The sequence below is a fragment of the Lampris incognitus genome, chromosome 14 (assembly GCF_029633865.1).
Source record: "Lampris incognitus isolate fLamInc1 chromosome 14, fLamInc1.hap2, whole genome shotgun sequence".
Lineage (NCBI taxonomy): Eukaryota > Metazoa > Chordata > Actinopteri > Lampriformes > Lampridae > Lampris > Lampris incognitus.
Window position 1 is genome coordinate 26,245,969 of NC_079224.1, and position 18,386 is coordinate 26,264,354.

At 45.7% G+C, this 18,386-nt stretch overlaps 1 protein-coding gene across 2 annotated transcripts in view; it reads left to right on the forward strand.

Moving 5' to 3' along the window:
• LOC130123352 (partitioning defective 3 homolog) overlaps window positions 1-18,386 on the forward strand; it is a 315,854-nt gene that overhangs the window by 213,164 nt on the left and 84,304 nt on the right. For both annotated transcript variants that reach the window (XM_056292485.1, XM_056292486.1), the window contains 2 exons: window positions 7,852-8,082; window positions 9,212-9,452. In XM_056292485.1, the coding sequence (XP_056148460.1) occupies window positions 7,852-8,082; window positions 9,212-9,452 (472 nt within the window). The remainder of the gene's footprint in view (window positions 1-7,851; window positions 8,083-9,211; window positions 9,453-18,386) is intronic.

An 18,386-nucleotide genomic window follows, 5' to 3' on the forward strand; every position in this document is an offset into this window, starting at 1 on the left:
GCTGCCCACTGTTCCTAGCTACACAGCTAGGATGGGTTAAATGCTGAGCGTAATTTCCCTACGGGGATCAATAAAGTATCTCAAAATCCAAAATCAAGTTCGCAACTCAGTGTAGTGAAGCCTCACAGCTCCTGCGACCGTTTGAGGTTGTTTCAACATGGTAGAAAAGCAGGCGGATGGCTGCACACAGAATAGAATTCACTCTCTTCCTCACATGCGGCCATGGTGGTGCCAGGTTTTTTAGTATGAACATGTGACGTACGTGTACGGGTTTGTATGTGTGTGTGTTTGCGTGTGCGCGTGTTTGTGCACGCGGCGAGTGATGTCACTCTGTCCTTGGCTAAGGCAGTGGGCTTGACAGCAAGTCATTCGTCATTGTCAAGACTCAAGTGTTTTCACTGTCGCTTCAGCTGAATAGAGAGCCCGCTTCGAAAGTCACGAACTCAGCCAACAGAATGGGCACCCCCGCTGAAAGAAATGGAGAGCGCTGCAGAATGAGAGAGAGAGCAAGAGCTGAAGGAGTGTTCGCCAGAGTGGGAGAGAGAGGGGTTGTCTCGGTGTAAATTTGATTGAGCGCACGCCCTCAGTGAGAGTGAAGGGAGGGGAGAAAGGTGTGAAAAGGCGATGTAGTCTTGCATGCATGCATGAATAAGAGTGAAGGTGTCACAGTGTACCCTTTGTGTCGACGGCAGGTTCAGCGCTCTGTTCCTCTGCTAAACCTCTGAACAGTGCAGGGGAACTTTTCAGTGAGTTGGACAAGAAATCAGGGGTTATACAGGCAGCGCTCGCAAAACGTAATTTGGCCAAATTACAACAAATGAGTCAGCCGTACTATTTCCTACAAATAGAAGAAACAACTATCTGGCAAGAAACAAGTCTTTGCCTTTTAAACTAGTATTGAGTCACAAGATATTTTCATATAAAGTGCAACTCTAAGAAGATTCTTTAAAAGGCTGCAGTAGTTTGAAACAATGGAAGTGATTTGATTCGTTTTAAGTGTCGCTTTGTTTTGGGTTTTTTATTTTGTTTTGGGGGGTTTTTTGTGTGGAATTTTTCCCCCTTTTCCCCCCAATTGTATCCGGTCAATTACCCCACTCTCCCAAGCCGTCCTGGTAGCTGCTCCACCCCCTCTGCCAATCCGGGGAGGGCTGCAGACTACCACATGGCTCCTCCGATACATGTGGAGTCGCCAGCCGCTTCTTTTCACCTGACCGTGAGGCGTTTCGCCAGGGGGATGTAACGTGTGGAAGGCTCATGCTATTCCCCCCAGTTCCCCCTCCCCCCGAACAGGCACCCTTACCGACCAGAGGAGGCGCTAGTGCAGCGACCAGGACACCTCTCCACATCCAGGTTCCCACCCGCAGAGACAGCCAATTGTGTCTTTAGGGACCAAGCCGGCAGTAACACGGGGATTCGAACCAGCGAGCCCTGTGTTGGTATGCAGTGGAATAGACTGCTATGCTACCCAGACATTAAATATTGTCATTTTCTTAAAAAAAAAAAAACAGTTATGGAAGCCATGGCCAGTTGTGTCTGTAGGGATGCCTGACCAAGCCGGAGGTAACACAGGGATTTGAACTGGTGATCCCCGTGTTGGTAGGCAACACAATACACCACTACGCTACCTGGATGCCCCCTAGAGAGTGTCGCTTGTTTTATGAAAATTATTGGAACGAGTGTAAATGTCTGCCTTAGACGCGAGTGAAATTATCATACCTGCTGGCATTGTCTTTTTTTACTTTGGGTTAGGAAAAACGTAAAACATTCACGATCTAATACAATATTAAATTGTTAATGAGAACATTCTGTTGCAGTGTGGGCATTCTGAGAAGAGCAGGCCTTTCCTCCTGTTCAATTTCCTTAGTGTTTTTGGCCTAATAGATTTCAGGCTGTTTCCTTTTGCACCCAGGGTTTATTTTTACTTCCAGGACCTCCTGTGTGACTTTCTAGCCTGCTTTTTAAAACACAAACTCCCAGCCAAGTAATAAGCCAAATGAGCCATGGTCTGTTTAACAAGTCCCCCTGAAACCAAAGATGGTCCCAGCTACAGGTGAGGATGGAGATGCGCCGACGCGCCCCAGGTCTCTCACGTTGCTGGTGGAAACCTTTATTGACACAGGCCACAGCCAGATGTTGGACGAGGACACTATGGTGGTGAAGGACAATAGCAGACTGTTAGATACTGTTAGCAAGGTCCTGGATAAAATCATCCATATTGTATGTCATTTTATGACTGTGCTGTTAGTGATTTGTGTCAGGTAAACATGGAAAGTTCAGGAATATTAATTTTGGAAGAAAAGCACAGGTCATCCTGTCTACGGAAGTGGTATACCTCTTGGGTCTTGTGTTGTCAAGCCGAGTCAAATATATTTGTATAGCCATAAATCCCAGTTACATTCCAGCGGGCCTTGCATTCACATTACAATCTCATTCTTACAACAGTTAAATAGAACAAATGAGGGGCATCCGGGTAGTGTAGCGGTCTATTCCATTACCTACCAACACGGGGATCGCCGGTTCAAATCCCCGTGTTACCTCCGGTTTGGTCAGGCGTCCCTGCAGACACAATTGGTCATGTCTGTGGGTGGGAAACCGGATGTGGGTATGTGTCCTGGTCACTACACTAGCGCCTCCTCTGGTCGGTTGGGGCACCTGTTTGGGAGGGAGGAGGAACTCAGGGGAATAGCGTGGTCTTCCCATGCGTTACGTCCCCCTGGTGAAACTCCTCACTGTCAGGTGAAAAGAAGCGGCTGGCGACTCCACATGTATCAGAGGAGGCATGATCCGGCCCTCCCCGGATCAGCGGAGGGGGTGGAGCAGAGATCGGGACAGCTTGGAAGAGTGGGGTAATTGGCCGGATACAATTGGGGAGAAAAGGGGGTAAAAAAATCCCCCCCAAAAAATTGAACAAATGACAATGTGCAATATCCCCCATCCTTAGACCATCGATTCAGATAAGGAAAGTTTTCACAGGAAAGAAAAAAAGAAGAAACCAGGCAAAAAAGGGAGAGCATTGCAGGAGGAATCTCACTTTCAAGACCGATAGGCATGCAGGAGGTGCCGAGCAAACAATGCGGTAACAGATTTACAATAACGGGTCAATGAGGCACATAATGACTACACATAGGTATATCAAATAGATGCAAATACATATGTTGAAACATCAAGCCCAGGAGCACGCCGGCTCAATGCGTGAAGCATGGCATTAAATTTGCCTTGGTTAAGGTACCCGTCTTTGTGCTGTGACTGTGTTTGTATTAAGATGAATCACTATATTCAAGTGTGGGGACAGCTCAGTTTGGATAGACTTGTTTCATTTTCATGCAAACCAAATTCTTTAAAGCGGAATTTGATTTTTTTTTTCTTAAGTCCTTATGGCGACTGAACCCACAAGTGGATTGTCCCATCTACCTTATGTCCAAAATACTCTCCTTGTTCTACCTGCTAGATGGGGGGATATATTTATATATATATACTAAATATATCCATCCATTATCAAAACCGCTTATCCTACTCAGGGTCGCGGGGATGTTGGAGCCTATTCCAGCAGTCATCGGGCGGCAGGCTGGGAGAAACCCCTAGACAGACCGCTAGGCCATCACAGGGCCCACACATTCACACCTAGGGAAAATTTAGTATGTCGATGTCAGACACGGGGAGGACATGCAAACGCCACACAGAGGTCGACCTGGGACGAATGCCAAGGTTGGACAACCCAAGGGCTCGAACCCAGGACCTTCGTGCTGTGAGGCAACCACCCATATGTGTGTGTGTGTGTGTGTGTGTGTTATAGTAAAGCCCTCCCAGCTGAATTGGTTAATGGTTTATTCCCAGTCTACATTACTTTGAATTGACATGCTGCTTTATTTAATATCTTCATTTCACTTGTTAGAATCATTAAACACTTTGAGGACTCTACTGGCAGACTTGATCGTCTAAAATTAAATATCGTTGTTCTCCCCAAGCGTGGATGAACAGAAGCCTGACTGCTAAGCATACCGTATTGAACCTACCTTTACTTTCATCTTCCACTACACTCCGGTGGGGCAAGATGGCTGCGCGAATTCATGTTTGCAGCGGCCTCATCCAGTACCGGTGTTGGAAGATGGTGGTGTGAACTTATGTCTGCGGTGGCCTCACCCAGTACCATCCATGCAGTGTCTTTGCCCAATTCTTCAATAAGGTTTGTGATTTCATTTGATGGCTGGGGAAGCTGGCACTGGATTGGCTGGGAGAGTTTGGTCTGCTGCATTCTGTGGGCCCGGGGACCACGGCCCTGCCTGGAGCTGTGTCTGAGGAGGAAACACAGAGTGCGGTCTGACAGGACGCGGAAGCGGGGCAGGCTAAGCTAACTGCTAGCCCATGCAGACCGGCAGTTCTGATAACACCGAGGGCGGTCTGGCGGTGGCCTCGCCTAGCATTGATTGTGTTTTTGGTGTCGTCGTGTAGAGTGCGGAGAGGTGTGTCGGGGGTATCTGGCTGGGGGAGCTGGCATTGGATTGGCTGGGGGAGCCTGGTCTAGAGCGTCCGGTGGGCCCGGGGGCCATGGCCCTGTTTGGAGCTGCGCCCGAGGAGGAAACACTGAGGGTGGTCTGACAGGACGCAGAAAGCGGGCAGGCTAAGCTAACTGCTAGCCCAGCCAGACCAGCAGTCTGACAGTCATCCTGGCATTTGCTCTCTTGGACAGTGATTTTTTTTGGATATGTTGGATATATGTGTTTTTGTATTTTTTTTTTTGTATAGGCTCTGGCATCCCGCGACCCTGAGAGCAGGAAAGGCGGTTAAGATAATGGATGGATGGATGGTGTTCTTGTAGTTTGGATGTGTTTTTGTCTTTGTGTTGCACTGCTGTGGGCTGTGGGAAATGATATTTCGTTTCATTTCATGTGCGCAGGTGCATAATATTCCTGATTCCTGATAAGTGTTCCTTATCTATGCTGCTATCTATGTGAAGAGGGAATGACCATCCCTGAACCGAGAAGGGGGGGGGGCCTAGGAGTGCATCTGTTACCATTTTACATTTCTATGATTGCAACCATTCCCAAATCCTCTGTGAAGGGTACACATGGCCATTGAAACTCTTAATTAATGATCACGGCAGCCTGCATATGAAACTGGTCATTGGTTTCGGTCGTTATGCCACTGTAATGTTTATAAGGGTGGGGGTACCTGCAGTCAGTTGAGACTGAAGAGGTAATTAAATGAGTGATGAAACGGATCTGTCAATACACGTTGTGTCCAGATGAACTGATTCACCTTTCTGTGAGCCTGCCTTTACGTTTATTAGTCAAACTGCACACGCAGCGGAGTCATCACTAGATGACGTTATTTGACAGTAAACTCTTTCAAAGCAACAAAATATTTGTGACTCCAAAACATTTTGTCAGATTGTCTTTTTTTTTATAACTGCGTATGAATGGTGGAAGGCAGTCAGGGAAAACGCTAGATAAAGTGGGTGTGTTGTATGAACAGCCTATCAGCTCAGACTTCAGAGAGGCGTTAACAGGACAGTACAGAAAATGAATGGCCACCACGTCTTATTCATCCTGGATGTATTCACTTCTCCATTTGTCCTCCTTTCTTTCTATGCATCTTTTTAGCTGCCTCTCTCTCTCTCACCATCTTCTCCTTTCTACACACTTTTTCACTCCCTCACTTTTAGGCTGTGTCCCCCTCTATCTCAGTCTCCTTCTCCCTTTAACAGTCTATCTTTAGGGGGTTTCTGCGCCCAGATTCTGTCCCCTTTAGGGCTCAGTTGCTCTTTAGCTTTCCTTCACTCGGTCTCTCTCTCTCCTGCTTTCTTTTTCTTTCCCTCAGTTTTGCTGATTTACTTACTGTTTCTCTCTCCCTCTGTCTTTCTCGCTCCATTATGCTCTGCTTACCCCTTTTTACTCCCTGTTTAGTTCCTCCTCTGTCCTCCCCTTTAAGTCTTTTTCACCTCTCCCTCGCTCTCGCTCTCTCTCTCTCTCTCTCTCTCTCTCTCTCTCTCTCTCTCTCTCTCTCTCTCTCTCTCTCTCTCTCTCTCTCTCTCTCTCACTCGTTCTGGTCCTTCTCTCTCACACCCTCTACCTCCCACACTGACTTGTCTGGTCCAACTCAGTGTATTTACCCAGCATCCTCCAGGCTGTGATACAGCATACCTAGCCAATTAGCACCCCTACCCCAAACTGTTTGCGTGTGTTCTTCTGAGCGTGTGTGGCTGTAGGGGTGGAGGGCTGTTTGGGGGAGGGGGGGGGGTCAAGCAATGTGTCCCCTGCCAGTGTCCCCCACCCCTCATCATGAAAGGTACCATATGGACATTAGGAGGAAAAAAAATAACCTCCCACACTACAGATACTTGTGATTTAATTAACCTGTCATGTTTGTCAGAGTTTGGTGACTGTAATCTTCACTCAGAATCGCAGCTTGTAATGAAGTGTTTAGTCCATTGGAAGGAATCAGTGCACATAGGTGGCCAGCTTCCTGTTTTGTGAAATAAACAGTACTGAGAATCAAATATGGTTTGTAATTATCACATGCTTATTGACCATTAGAGGCTGTTATGAAAGACTGTGTGTGTGTGTGTGTGTGTGTGTGTGTGTGTGTGTGTGTGTGTGTGTGTGTGTGTGTGTGTGTGTATTCAGCAGCAGCCTGCTTAATCCACTTTTTGGGGGGGGAAAAAGTGAAATTGTAATAACATTATGTTAGTACAGTGCATCATCCTAGGTCCTCTTATACCCGTGAGGATTTTAGTCAAGCCCCAAACATAATCATTGTAATATATATATATATATATATATATATATATATATATATATATATATATATATATATATATATATATATACCCACATCCGGCTTCCCACCCGCAGACACCAAGTGGGAGGTAACATGGGGATTCGAACCGGCGAGCCTCGTGTTGGCAGCCAATGGAATAGACCGCTATGCTATCCAGATGCCCGTAAAAGTTGTCATTTTAAAAAAGAGCTGTGGAAAACAGGCTAATGCGCTGAGCTCGATGTAATTCTGCCTAGTTTGATGGTGAAGGGCTCATATTTGGAATTTTTAAAAAAAAAAATCTTATCCAATAGACTTTTACCAATTGTGCTAGATTGCTTCCCCAAGTTTAAGAGAGGATAAGAGCTTAGGAGCTTGAAATCAGAAAATCATTGAGAGTCCTTTTTTTCATGGTCCTAAAGGAGATTGTGCCACAGTTTATACACCAATACTGTACCATCCCCTAGGTTCCTCCACTGGAGATTGATGATTATGTTAGGAAGGTCAGGGCCACGTTTCCCTCCAGAGTAGTTGCTCTTTATTATCAGTTAAGCTTCAGATTAAGTTGGAAGTCCCTCTTTTTAGTGCAGTCTTGCTGAACTATTGCTGTACTTTTGCCATGTTCCCATGGGGAATTTGTCAGGGAAGTCAAGTTGTGCATATTCCTGAGCTACCAGTATCCTGGTAGCCGAAATGTTCAAGAGCCAGGTTTCTTTGAAATAACGTATTAACATGGTTCTGCTGCGTAACGTTCAAGAAGAAATTGGTGACATATGATGAAGATGGTAAATGCATAAAGGAGGAATCAAAAATAGTTGTCATGGAGCACCTCTGTAGCCAAACGGTTACAGTGCATACCAAATGGCTACGTGGTTGCAACCATCACTGGTTCGATTCCAGCCTCCGACCTTTATTGCGTGTTATACCCCTTTCTCTCCCACATTTTCTGTCTGCCTCTCTACTGTTGCTATGTAATAAAAAAATGCCCAAAAATCTATCTTTAAAAAAAAAAAAGCTGCCACAAGAGGTTGAGTTAACATTTGCGACAATATTTTACCCATTTTACACAATTGTGCCATATACTTTCACCTTCAGGTTCGTCTACCAAGGACGTGGGACCATCTCTTGGCTTAAAGAAATCCAGCTCTCTTGAGAGCCTCCAGACTGCTGTTGCCGAGGTTACCCTCAACGGGGACCTCCCCTTCCACAAGCCCCGCCCTCGTATTATCCGGGGGCGGGGCTGCAATGAGAGCTTCAGGGCGGCCATCGACAAATCCTACGATCGACCAGTTGCCACAGAGGAGGATGATGAGGGCATGGAGACACGTAAGATGTTCTGTCATGGGAGTGGCAGGGTGGCCCAATTCTTAGCAACACCATCCTGTAAAAGTTCCCAGTTTGATCCCTACCTCAATCAGGTGTTCCCGCAATCTGTCCTTGGATCCCTTTTAATCACCCACCTCACTCGTATGGTCCATTGCTCTCGATATGACCATTAGCTAGATGTAAAAGATTTAAAGTGTAAATCGATTGATTGGTGAGTTCACTGACATTGCATTTTGGATGATTGCTACATTTTTACACTGATATTGTGCCAACACTGGAATGAGCAAGCGCAGTACTTAGAAGTGATGGATGTGTTCTTCACTGCATTCCTGACTTGGCACCTTCAATGTGCATGTGAGTGACGGCAGTTCGACTAACACTGAATATCTTACACGTGTGTCCTTCACTGCTTGTTGCTAAGGAAATACTCCTGACAGGATGAAAGTATTTGCTGTATTACAAGCTGGAGGGGGAAAACGGTAAACACTGGGGCTCCTTAGATAGAAGGAGTCAGGAATTTCTGCAGCATCATGTCAGGAGGTGTACTGGTGCATTAAGCCAACTTTTTCTAAGCAGATCTAATATTGTTTTCCAATGCTGGGATAAGCTGTCAGTGCTATATAGGTAAGAATAAATCTATATGTTGGAGTCACCTGTCCTCTTACTTTTTTCCTCACTAAACATCAGCCAGCAATATTGTTTCATGTGGTTGAATCTCATTAGTTGGATCTTTCGGTGGACAAGCATACAAGTTAAAGTATTCATTGATATCTGAACACAAATGATAAGGTATGAAAGACTTAAATACTCTTGAAAACAAACAGAAGCCCCACCATTTAATGTTTAAACCTTATCCTTTTGACATTACCCTCATTTGTCTTGAGTCAGTGATACCAATACTAAGCAGTGATATGCTTTTCAAAGGATGAATATCAAATTTTTTTGGTTAAATAAAATCGCCAAATTATTTTTCTTTATTTTTTATAGAATAGTTTGTGTAATATTTTATTACATGGTACTTCTCTTTATAATCCAGGTTGCACATTTGTGTTGTACTTAAAACCAGACATGAATTTCGATGCCATCTTCAATACCCTCCATCTCTCTCTCTCGCTCTCTCTCTCTCCAGTCGAGGAGGACACAGAAGAGAGCTCACGGTCGGGAAGAGACTCGGTGTCCACGGTAGCAGACCTGACTCCACTGACTGGCACTGATAAGCCCTTGGTCAATGGCACCAACCGCACCAAAGAGGAGAAGAAAAAAGACAAGGCAGGGAAGGAGAAGAAGAAGCAGGAAGGAGGGAAGGAGAAGGAGAAAGACAAGAACAAAGCCAAGAAGGGCATGCTGAAAGGCCTGGGGGACATGTTCAGGTAGGGCTGCCTCCAGTAAGCCAGAGACCCTGGAGATGCTTGTTTACTCTGATTCAAAGTCCTATGTAAAATTCCGATTGCATGATAAAACAGATTTGGCACAAATTGCTTTACCAGGGCTTTAACCTTTATCAAGTATGAAAACAAGATGTTGGAGCTCGTTAAAACTGGGGTAGGTCGTTTTTTTTTGTTTTTTGTTTATGGTGTCATTGGGCAAAAATTCCATAATAACCTTTCAGCATATTGTAATTCAAGTGGTCAGAAAGAAAACTAGAGGCCTTCACCTCCTCTTGGCTCTGTACTTGGGCTTTAAAAAAAATCTAGCCCCAGAGGGAAAATTTTAGCCAATCACGGGTCATTTCAGAGAGAGAGAGTGATGCTATTGGCTATTCTACAAATGCAGATGCACATTTATGCGATCAAGTGGGCCCTGCCAGTCACTTGTGGTTGTAACCCTGACCCTAAAAATCAACAAGACCAGCTCAAAATGGCTGCTTCACATGAGCAATATTAGTGTAAATAAGAGATTCACTGAAAAAAATATTTTACAGGAATAGATATCACTACGATACAGATTTCAAAAGTCTCTCTTTGACATTTCCTGGTTGTGCACGAGTGTAAGGAGCTGAAGAATGATGCAGCGGTCTTTTGGTGGGAGGGGCTTAGCGGAGTGATACAAGGCAGCGGAGAGAGGGGAAGGATTTGCATTGGAGTGTTCAGTGTTACCAACTGCAGCTTTAAAGTGCAGCACAGGTTGTTTTGTGTTTGTTTTTGTTTTTTCACTCAAAGTAGCTTTAATTTTTTTATTTTACGAATTGTAGGTTGAATTCATGTGTAATAGATGTACATCCACAGTTAACAGGGCTTTAAATACAACCGAGAAGAAGAGATACCAAACAAGTAATGACTTATACTCTGAACTCTGTGTGCGCGTGCGTGCGTGCGTGCGTGCGTGCGTGCGTGCGTGCGTGTGTGTGTAGTCAGGAAGGGCTTGAGGGCCTTCTCCCCCCAATATTGACCATGTCTGATAGTTAGATGATGTCATGCTCTCTGCTGCCCGGAGCCAGACTGACTGGCTTGTATGCACGTGCATATGTGTGTGTGTCTGTGTCTGTGTGTGTGTGTGTGTGTGTGTGTGTGTGTGTCTGTCTGTCTGTCTGTCTGTCTGTCTGTCTGTCTGTGTGATACAGAGACATACACTTATTTGCACCTTAGCGCTGGCCATTACAAGCCTAGTTTTAAGGCAGAGACACACCAAACTGACTAGCGGCGATGAAGGCCGACTGTTGTGTTGCCTCACGTCACCTGCCGTCTGGGCCAAAAAGTAGCACTTGAACACACCGCAAAGACTACAGCCAACAGACAACTAGCAAGTACGTCTGCACTGATTTGCTAAGCTGAACAGCCAATCAGAGTGATCTGTCTCACTGATGGGTTCCACCGATGTTGAATCGGCCAAAAAGCTGCCGACAGGGGTCCGACTAGTGCCAGTGGTGTGAGACACACTGAAAAAACTGAGGTCACAGATGCTCACCGGCGGCCCGATATTGCCCGACGGTGTGTCAGGGCCCTGATAGTGAGCAGCTTCTTTGGAGCAATAGGGTTGGCTGCTTTTCTGAAGGACAGTTGCTGGACAGAGGTTGCTGAGGGAGGCGATATAGCACATTTTGTACATTAAAATGCAATGTGCTTTGCATAAAGTGAAAGTACCCAGAAAGGAGGTAATGATGAAAGAAGAGCGCAGAACAAAAACATCTGGCTAAGCAGATGTTCTCAGTAGGTCGATGTCTCGCTCATTTGGGGAGAGTGGTCATTCAACCTTTGAGACATGAACCCAGTTCTTTTTTGGTGGGTGTAAATACCTGCTTTTCTGGCACCCTTAACCCAGTTCTGTTTAGGTGGAACTCAAACCCCTAACATCAGCTGTGGTGGGCCTTGAACCCACTTCATCATCGATAGTTGACCCATTAAACTTTTCACGCCTGAAATGCTCCAGCTAGTTAAGACATTTGAGTACGCTGTGTATTTACGGGTGCCTAACAACACAATGTTCTATACAATGATACATTTGCTATTCCATTGTGTGGTTACACACAGATGCCGAGGATGGTTGTAACCTAGCCGTAAGCAGATGTGAGCCAGCAACCAGAGGGTTACCTCTTTAAATCCCAGGACTAGCTGGGTAATTATGTGGATAATATCTTTTCCATAGGTCTGTATTTGCATGTTTTTCCTGTGATCTGAGCAAGCCACTTAGTGAAACTCCTCATAAACACAAATTTACTTGGCTATTGAACAGCTTCTAAGGACGAGACACTCAAGTGAGGCCATTGTAAAGTGAAGTGTAAACATTAAAACTCGCATCACTTTCAGATCTACATATATGTGCTCTCTGAATTGGGTTTCGGGTACGGATTGGGATGCACTTGATTTTGGTGCAACTGTCCAAGTATTCAGGCTTCCAAGTTACACTGTTCCATACTGTGTATACACCACAAACAGCTTACACAACTTGATTAGTCAGCTTTGAAAACTGCAGTCCAGAATGGTTCGATAGGTGGAGCATGGTGTGACCACTGCCAGGGTTAGGACATCTATTTCCATCCCTTGCAAAAATAGATACACAAATACAAGCCCTGAACAGCATCCACCAAACTGCATGTGTTCAGGTAAACTTGAATATACCTACTATTACCACATGTCCCTAGTACTGTCCATCCATCCATTATCCAAGCCGCTTATCCCAATTGGGGTCGTGGGAAGCTGGAGCCTATCCCAGCAGACATTAGGCGGCAGATAGGGAGACACCCTGGACAGGCCACCACTCCATCACAGGGCTGACACACTCACACCTAGGGACAATTTAGTATGGCCGACTCACCTGGCCTACATGTCTTTGGACTTTGGGAGGAAACCGGAGCACCCAGAGGAAACCCACGCAGACACGGGGAGAACATGTAAACTCCACACAGAGGACGACCTGGGATGACCCCCAAGGTTGGACTACCCTGGGGTTCAAACCCCGGACCTTCTTGCAGTGAGGCAACCGCGCTAACCACCATGCCGCCCTCCCTAGTACTGTGCTAGGAATAATTGAAATGCATCACGCATTCCTGAGTGATGCAGTCACACAACTAAAACAACTGGAAATCCTAATTAGGCTACCAGAAAACTCAACTCTTGTGCCTCATTTCCCTGAAGTTAATTATCTTACAACAACCTCTGGCATTTTACCAATCTTAAATCACCTGTAGTACAAGTAAAATTTACAGTCTCACTTAGCAGATGCTTCATCCAAAGTGACTTACAAGCAGCTAGCTGATGTGTTGCGTGTCAACTTACAGGAATCTCGAGCAGTGGAAAGTAATCATATCATAGCCATGTGTGCATGTCGTGTCAAGTGACATTATTGAAAGTGCGCAATGGGAAGATCGTCATTAGTGACACGAGTAATAGGAGATTTAATATGGGCTTTATTGTGCTAAAAAAGCTGTACCACAGCCATGCTTAGAGACCATCTCTGGATTAAGGAAGGCCCGGAAAAGGAATGGTCAGCCCTCTAATGTTGAGCGTTGACAGTAGCCCTCCAAAGGTAGAACAAAGACGCTGAGCATGGAAGTTTGCTGATAAGCCTGCACAGTTCCTTGGGCTCCCTGGAAAGTCAGCAACAAGGTTTTTTACTTCACATGGGCAGCAGCTTCGAGGTGGTGTATGGATACAGAGTCAGAAGTGAGATGTCAATTTCTTGGCATGTTGAAAACCAAACGTGCAGCTTCAGTCTGGATTCTTTGCAGAGGTTGGATTGCACAGGTTGAGAGACCAGTGCATTGCGTTAGTCTAAACCGTGAGATGACCTGCGCCTGGAACAGGATAACACTGTACTTGTCAGCCAAATCTTTCAGATGTTGCCCAGAGCAAAGCATCAGGAATGACGAACAGCTGCAATGTGGTCAAACTGACAGAAACCTTCTCCCCCGTAGATAGGCACCTACAGATTTACTCACTCACCATTAGCTTACAGACTACACCTTGTCTCCCCCAGTCAATGCAATTGGCCCCTTGGTCTTTGATCCTACCTCCCTTGGTTTGATTGGCTCCGAAGCCTCCGGGCCCCGATAGTAACGCCACTAAACATTATATTCGCCAAAGTGGTTGTGACGGGGAGAGCAGAGTAATGAAGTCCTCAGAAGAATGAGACAGACAGACAGACAGTGTGAAGGACATAATGGAGAGAGTTTAGTTCCAGCACAAGTAGAGAGAGGTTAGTATAGTATGTGAGAAAGAGAGGAAGAGCAAGTGAGAGGAAAATGGAGAGAGAGTGGGATAACAGAAGAATGAGGTGCAAAAGGGGGAGGATCGTATGAGCAGCAAAGAGGGACGTAGCAAGAAGTTGACAAGATAAATTTAGAGAGAAGGGGCAAATGGTAGATAATGGAAGAATGTTAAGAAAAAGACAGGCAAGAAAGAAAAAGAAAGTCAAGGAACTTTGTACAGTGCAGTAGACCAAGGCTAAGGGGGACGGAGAGAGAGAGATAGAGGGAAGGTAGAGGGACAGTGTCTGCAAGAGAGAGTGAGCGTGATTGCCTTGGCTGTCAGACGCTGATAGTGAGCTTGTTGGCCCTCGGGTTGTTTTGGCCACAGGGCTCCATAGGGACGGGGCCAACAACAGAGCTCAGCACCACGCAGGTGGGCTTGTTCCAAACGACACAAGTTCTCCATTAGCGGAGGAGTGAGGGACACACAAGGCAATCAGGGACACACAAGTACACACACATGGAAGCAATCAGTGGCATGTCTGCACACACAGTTTGAACATGTGCATGCAGACCTGCTTTATATGTATTAATATGCTCAGGGAGTAATCGCAATGGCACAAACAAGCAGACGTATTCTATACACACACACACACACACACACACACACACACACACACACACACACACACACCACACAACATTAGTACATACATTAATCACTTAAGTAGGCACTGTGTATGCATGCAGACACCTGATATTCTTACACACAGCATTAATCAACAGGGTACACACAATATGTACATATACACCAAGGAATAGCTTGGGGACACAGGTTACACACTGCACAAGCAGGCAGGTATATGCTACACCTGTGCCCACACACACACACACCCGTGCTCATATTGGAATAATTATTGCACTGTTACCTATAGTTCCACAGATGAGAATAATCACTGAGCAGCATGTGTACAAACATCACGCACACACACACACACACACACACATACACAATATAAACCATCCTCTTTGCTTTTTCTCATCATAGCTGAGAACAATTTTTATCCCGCTTTCACTTACTGCTGTGGGTTGTCAAAACATCAGCATTATGGAGAGCTGAGTGGTTCAGTATTGGCCACATCAGTTATCTGCTCCAGTAGAATACTGTCTCCGACCAGCCGTCTAATCCAGGCCCAGAATTTCCTGGCAGAAACGCTGCTGGAAAGAAATGGATAGAAAAACACCCCACCCCCCGCCCCGCCCCAAGGAAAAATAAGAAGTAAGAAAAACGCTGATATTCAACACGTTTATTCAATGCATTCATGTGTAGTTAAGACCAATAAGAACAAACAATGGTTCTGATAAAAAAAATAATTTTGTTTTGTTTTGTTTTTTTGTCTAAACATATGCTAAAAATTGTAAGTGTCATGTCTGTTGGTTGGAAAACAACAGACTGCGTGGTTATTAGACATGACCATTCTTCTTTTTTTCGTTTTTTTTTTAAGAGTGGAAGGTAGGAGGGAAAACTCACACTTTGCCAGATAGATGCATTCTGACGATGCCTCTTCTTTGTTAAGAGGGTAGGAAAACAGGAACAAACTCCCACTCAATGAGAGCCAGCTAGAACCACTGCAAGTGGCTCTCAGCAACCTGTCAAGAGCCCCCAGTTATGGCAATAGAGCCTTGGCAGCCTCATGTTGGCCATGGCTTGCAGGTATGTGTGATGTGGTGTTGTGTTGTGTTGTGTGGTAGTTACACTCAAAGGACTGAAGTTGAGTTTATATCGCAATGTCACATGCACTAATGCCGAAGAGAGTGGCTATACCCTGTAATGGGCCATGGACTTTCTGCGAGCTTGTGTGTGTGTGTGTGTGTGTGTGTGTGTGTGTGTGTGTGTGTGTGTGTGTGTGTGTGTGTGTGTATTCAGCAGCAGCCTGCTTAATCCACTTTTTGGGGGGGGGGAAAGTGGAATTGTAATAACATTATGTTAGTACAGTGCATCATCCTAGGTCCTCTTATACCCGTGAGGATTTTAGTCAAGCCCCAAACATAAACAGAGCTTCCACAGCCTGACCCTCTCATGTCTTGAAGGCCTCACACTCGTCCCTATCAAAGCCTCATTACCATCAACCCTTTCAAACAGAGCAGCCTGCCAACCCCCCATCTACCTCTCTCCCCCGCTGTCTCCCTCTCTCCAGCTCTCACTCTCCTCACTCTCACTGTTGCCTTCCTTCTTTATCACCCTCTCTCTCGCTTTCATTCTCACCTTCTCTCTTTCTGTCTTTCACTCCCTCTATTTCCCTCTATTGCTCACGTCTCCATCACTCTGTCTCTCTCTCTCTCTCTCTCTCTCTCTCTCTCTCTCTCTCTCTCTCTCTCTCTCTCTCTCTCTCTCTGTCTGTCTCTCTCCCCCTCTCTTTCTGTGCCCCAACTCTCTTTCACCCACTCTTTGATCATCACTTGGACTCTGAAGCAACACTCAATCTGTTAGCTTGGCAGACGCACAGACAGACGCTGCCCAGAAATTTGAGGACTGTGCTAATTTTGCACAATTTGTGTGTGTGTGTGTGTGTGCGCGCGCGTGCGTGCGTGCGTGCGTGCGTGCACATTTGTGTCTGCATTGGTGTTTGCTGCCTCTCGTGGGGGGGGGGGGGCGAGGAGGAAAAAAATGAACAAACCACACTCAGAAAAGGCTCACCCTGTGACGAGCTTCGTAACATGTCATACGAGTCATGCAGAGGGGCAGTTTTTGAATCATCCTTGCCGTCTGTCCTCGGTTATTCTCAGAAACCCGGTCACACTTCTCAGGCAGACCGCCGTTCGCCAGAGAGCTGTCACAGGTACGCGAAATTTTATGTGTCGTGCTGTCTTCATATTCAAAGGCATTTCACTCAGAATAGCTATGGCATTTGATCACCCCACACTTACCTGGTGTTCACTGCTTTGAGTTAAAAAGAAAACCCCCGCTAGTTGCAGTGTTGTTAAGTGATGATTGAGTCGAGTCACCACGCCACCAGAGTGAATCCTTGTACATGTTGCACTTCCTTGATGAATACAACAGATCCTTGTTTTGATTAATGATGTAATCACAAACCGGACGGAGTACTCAGGGATTAACCCCCTGTCCAGCCAAACCTGTTGTGTCCCAGACTGAAATACGTAACCCCTCCTGGGACTGTCTTACTATTTGGCTGACCCTGTGTTCCAAACAGGAGGGGAAACGAGAGTTAACCCCAAATTAAATGTGAAAAATAAAAAGTGTTTTTTTTTTTGTTTTTTTTTTATATGAATAAATACACTTTAGGGACAATTTTGAAAAGAAAGGGACATGAGTTCAGCATTACAAACGAGCTCTACTTTGAAGCCACAAATCATTGTGTTTAAGCACAGGGTCCTTATTTTCCAATTAAAGGAGATCTTATTAGGAACAGAACTTTTTGCTCCCTGAAGAGTCAGTGGTCAGTTGTGCTATGTATGTATATATATATATATATATATATACGTATAAAATCCAATGAGTCAAAGAATTTACTTGACTCGTTGGATTATTTTGCTCCTTATTTGTTGAGCACTTTCCCTACCGTTGAATTTTCTTTTAACAAAGTTATATATATATAGTATATATCCATCCATCCATCCATTATCCAACCCGCTTATCCTGCTCCCAGGGTCGCGGGGATGCTGAAGCCTATCCCAGCAGTCATGGGGCAGCAGGCGGGGAGACACCCTGGACAGGCCGCTAGGCCATCACTCAGGGCCCACACACACACATACACACACTCATGCACACACATTCATACCTGGGGACAATTTAGTATGGCTGATTCACTTGGCCTTTGGACTGTGGGAGGAAACCGAAGCCCCTGGAGGAAACCCACGCAGACACAGGGGGAACATGTAAACTCCACTCAGAGGATGACCCGGGATGACCCCTCAATGTTGGACTACCCTGGGGCTCAAACCCAGGACCTTCCTACATGTAGTATATATGGTTGATATCAAGAAATCTTACCAGTAGCTAGAAAAGGCTGGTCTGAAGGACAGTACAGAAGCTCTGCTCATAGCAGCACAAGAATAGGCACTCAGCGCCCGATTGGTTGACGCAGGGGTCCACCACACTAGACAAGACCCTGGATGCAGGCTGTGCAAAGACTCCTCTGAGACAGTCCAGCACTTAGTAGCAGGGAGTAAAATGATGGAAAAGCATACACTGAAAGGCATAACCAAGTGGCTGGGATAGTGTACAGGAATATCTGTACTGAATACAGACTGGAAGTCTCCAAATGGGGGAGACAGCCAAAGGTGGTTGAGAATGGCAGAGATAAGAGGCTGTGGGACTTCAAGTTCCAGACTAACGAGCAGGTGCTGGCTAACCAACCAGACATTGTGGTGGTCGACAAGGAACAGAAGACAGCAGTTGTGATCGATGTAGCAGTCCCGAGCAACAGCAACATCAGCAAGAAAGAGCATGAGAAGCTAGGGAAATACCAAGGGCTGAGGGAAGAACTAGATAGGATTTGGAAGGTGAAATCCACAGTAGTCCCAGTGGTAATAGGAGCACTAGGGGCTGTGACCCCCAAAGTTGGGATCATGGCTCCAGCAGGTTCCAGGAACAACATCTGAGGTCTCTTTCCAGAAAAGTGCGGTCCTAGGAACAGCTAAGATACTGTATTGAACCCTC